General features: G+C 39.1%; 1 protein-coding gene across 1 annotated transcript; it reads left to right on the top strand.

Moving 5' to 3' along the window:
- Positions 1 to 925: 925 nt before the first annotated feature.
- On the top strand, positions 926 to 3,406 carry LOC149165350 (pentatricopeptide repeat-containing protein At1g19720-like). The gene is made up of 6 exons (XM_089429783.1): positions 926 to 1,196; positions 1,839 to 1,843; positions 2,045 to 2,168; positions 2,270 to 2,493; positions 2,562 to 2,868; positions 3,099 to 3,406. The coding sequence occupies exons 1-6, from the start codon at positions 926 to 928 to the stop codon at positions 3,404 to 3,406; spliced, it is 1,239 nt and encodes a 412-aa protein (XP_089285909.1).
- Positions 3,407 to 4,273: the final 867 nt, after the last annotated feature.

Here is a 4,273-nt window from a genome sequence, read left to right as displayed (position 1 = left end):
AGAAGCCTGTACTACCCTTTTTGCTTTTAGAAGAAAGGATTATGTGTCATTTGTTGTTAAGCTGTTTTTAATTTGGCTATTAAGCCAAGAGTTTTGAGAAAGACTGTAATAACAGTGGACTGTTGTGGACCGTGGTGTTTTTACTAACGTGTTTTTCTTATGAATGGTATATGTTGCTAAGATACAAAAGTAAGACTATTAACAACAATTTTTGTGTCAGTAGATAGGTTCAGATTTTGCTTGATGAAGTAACAGAGTGATTTTGTCTTCTGGAGTGCCGAGGCACAATGATACACATATTTTGATTTCTCTTTGAAATATTGAATATACAGTTTTTTTTTTTTATATTCCTTGAAAATGAGAAACCTAATATAGAATTCCTTTTTTTATCTTTAGATCAAATAAAACATAGACATTGATAGGTTACAAAAGTCCTTAAGGCTTACCCTGCAAAAGTTTTGAGTAATTTCCTTTAAATTCAACTCCTCAGATGGTTTAATGATGTTCACAAGGTTGGCCATCTATGCATATAGAACTAATTGTTTCTCATTAAAATCAGACATATGACTTGGTAATGCCTCAACCAAATTGTAATTATCCATCGTCATCTTTGAGGTTACCTGGCATGTACCACCGCAGTACCAAGTGGTTTTGCATATAGAACATCTTTTTAGATTGGCACATAGCTGAAAACATGTATCACATCTCTTATTTATAGAGGCACTATCCAGCACAGATGCATATGGATCTTGAAGTAATATAATATCTCCTCAAGTGAAGGATCGCTTGGCGATTAGACATCGGCCCTTTTTTGGAGACAAAGAAATCACCAAGCCTTTCTCTATAAGAGCAGACTCTAAATCGATGTTATCCACTACCATATTTACACTCCTCGCCTTTGTCAACCTGTAAAGGATTAGGTGGGATGCATTTGGTCTCTTTAGCGTGGAAGGAGGCCACCGATTACCACCAACTACTATCTCTCCCAGTGATATGGTTTGTGTTCGGATATCTGATAGCCGGGGTGCAGGTGCCACATCATGTACGCAAGGTTTTGTGCACTCTCTTTGAAGATGAGGGTAGAATTACTGTAGCATTGGAGTCTCGTTATGGGGATCCTACATTTTCTAAGCTCTCTGGCAAGTCTTTGAGAATCGATCGAATTCATGGCTTGGCAGATGCAATTACTTATGAGCGTAATTGTGAGGCTCTAATGCTTCTTTAGAAATAAGGTTTGAAAAAGAATATTCTTGCAGTGGTTGTTGTCACTACTCTTTTGAATCGGGTCAAGATATCTATTGGCCTACATAAAATAATTTGCAAAGTAGATTATAATTTAGGGGAGCATCTGTGGAATGTGCTTTAACTGGTGTGCCATTGTCCCATGGCTATTTTGGCACGCTTATGTGGAAAGGGAAAAAAACATATATTTCATTAAATTTAGAATTAAACAATGGATCTAGAATTTCAAAATAACCAAAAAGCTCAATTCTAGTGATGTCCTTGTAATAAAATATTTCCAATTTTAATGAAATATGTGTTAAAAGATTGAAGGATGCCATCTTTTGAGGAGGACACAAGGGTATTTAATTTGATTATATGAACGGGTAGGACGGTCAAATAGCCTTTATTTTTTGCTATAACAGAACACTTTGTTCAGGACAGAGGATTTGATCATATTCACCCGAGCGAAAAGCAAGTGGTGCATCTGGTCAAACCCGATGCATATGTGCTGCTCCTTCCCATATCCATTGCACAATCACCACAACCCTTATGGAGCCGTAGAATGCATATCTCTTATTTGGCTGTACAAAATCTACTATGATGAATTGTCACAGTTAAAGTAAGATACAATAAATATTAAGGCCATGTAATGTTTGATCAATGCAAAGAATTTCAATGCATTTTTCAAATAAGCGCTGCGGCATTGGAGTACCAAAGGTTTTGTGAATTTAACTACTCCGATCCGAGAGGAAGCCATTACAGAAACAGAGTTCCATTGTCTTGCCAGCAAAGGCTTTGGTGACATGGGTACGTTGTGTAGGGCTGGCAGATTGAAGGAGGCATTGGGGATGCCATATTTCATGGACAAACAGGCCATTGTGGCCGACTCCAACAGCTACGCATCCCTCTTGCAGGTTTCCCCAATATGAAATCTCTTATATATGGTAAGAAAACCCATGCCCACATCATCGAATCCGTATCGAGATAAACAACTATTTGGGTTCTAAACTTGTTCTGATGTATGCTAAATGTGGCCTCTTGGCAGATGCATGCAAAGTGTTTGACAAAAGGTCTGAGCGCAACATCTTCTCATGGACTGCCATGATTGGTGAATATGCCAGGCACGGGCATTACGAAGAAGCACTTGCATTATTTAGTCGAATGGAAACAGTTGGTATGTGTCCTGACAGATTTATATTTCCTTTTTCACTTAAGGCGTGTGCCGGGCTACAAGCCTTGGAACAGGGTAAGAATATTCACAATTATGCTGTGAGATATGGTTTTGAATCGGATGTTTTTGTGGCGAATTCTCTAATAGACATGTACTCTAAATGCAGGAGTATCAAGGATGCACGAAAAAAATGCGTCAAAGAGATGTGGTATCATGGAATGCAATGATTGGGTATTATGTTCGCGAGGGCTTCTGGGATGAAGCCTTTGCACTGTTTCGTCAAATGCACGCTGCAGGATTAGAACCCAATGTGATATCATGGACTACAATGATTTCAGGGCATGTTCAAAATGGATTTGGCAGAGATGCAATACATCTCTTTCGAGATATGCAGGTGGCAGGAGTGCAGCCAAACTTGCATACTATATCTAATATTATTATAGCATGTGCAGAGTTAGTAGCTTTACACCAAGGTAAGGAGATGCATGGTTTCATAATCAGACACAGGTTTTAGTTGGATGAGGTTGTTGGGAGTGCCCTTGTTGGCATGTATACAAAATGTGGATGTTTAGAAGATGCACGTCAGGTGTTTGATAAAATGTCTAAAAGAGATTTGGTTTCATGGACTGAAATGATTGCGGGATATGCACAATGTGGTCAAGGCGATGAAGCCTTGAACTCTTTCATCAAATGCAATTGACAGGTTTGGAACCTGATTCAGTTACTATTGCGAGTGTTCTCCTAGGGTGTGCTCACTTAGCAGTTCTGCAGAAAGGAAAGGCGATTCATGGTTATGTAATCAGAAGGCAGTTTGAGTCCGATGCTGCTGTGTGTAGTGCCCTTGCAGACATGTATTCCAAATGCAGATGTAGAAGGAATGCATGCCAACCGTTTGACAAATCATCTCAAAAGGATTTAGTTACATGGAATGTCATGGCTTCAGCATATGCGATGCATGGGAAGGGATGGGATGCTCTTGCACTTTTGACAAAATGCAACGAACATGTGTGAAGCCAGATGAAGTTACTTTCACTTGTCTGCTTTATACATGGCAAGCCTTGCCAACGTTTTGCAGTGACCAAAGAGAATGCATTCCTTTTCCTAAGTATCTTGCAACACTAAATCCAATGGCAGCCTTCAGGAACATAGCCTGCCTCCTTAATCTTTTCGGTCAATCTTTTCAAGATAGCATAGATTTTGTCCATTCTGGATGTGATTTATCTCCTGCCAGGAATTTATCCACCTTGTTTTTAACCTCAATCCAACTACAGCCTGGCATTTTTCTTAGACCTCTGTCTTTCATCGTTTTCCTCATATTTGCTACATTATCCCAACTGCCATTTGCAGCATAAATGTTTGACAATAATACATAATGTGCCACATTTTGAGGCTCTAACTCAAAAAGGTGTTCTGCTACATGCTCCCTAGCTCTATATTAGATCTCGCTGCACAAGCACCCAGCAAGGCTCCCCATACATGTGCATTGGGTTTTACTGGTATTTTGTTGATAAACTTATATGCCTCATCCATGCATCCTGCACGTCCTAGGAGAATACAGACTCCTGGCATAAGTAAAGGCCAATAGCCGTGGGTGGGGATTCGCATCAAATGACAAGGAGACTTGTGGAAAGTATAAATTGTGGGTTTAGTGGGCTTTGGGTCTAGATTTTGAACCAAAGCTCTGATACCATGTGTAAGGCCCTATCCTAGGGTCTTATAACAGATCCATATTCTCTGGGAATTAAATGAAATAAAAGGCAATAATTTACTTTCATACAAGATATTTAAACAATGAAAATTTTATCCTTCCTTACAAGACATTTAAACAATGATAATTTACCATTTACATTCTAATCCCTACAACTTATAGTGAACATT

Source organism: Pinus tabuliformis, chromosome 5_1 (genome assembly GCF_031772625.1).
Source record: "Pinus tabuliformis cultivar Carrire ecotype Pingquan chromosome 5_1, CPIR1, whole genome shotgun sequence".
Lineage (NCBI taxonomy): Eukaryota > Viridiplantae > Streptophyta > Pinopsida > Pinales > Pinaceae > Pinus > Pinus tabuliformis.
Note: the sequence above shows the minus strand (reverse complement) of the source record. Positions and strands in the feature narration are given on the sequence as shown.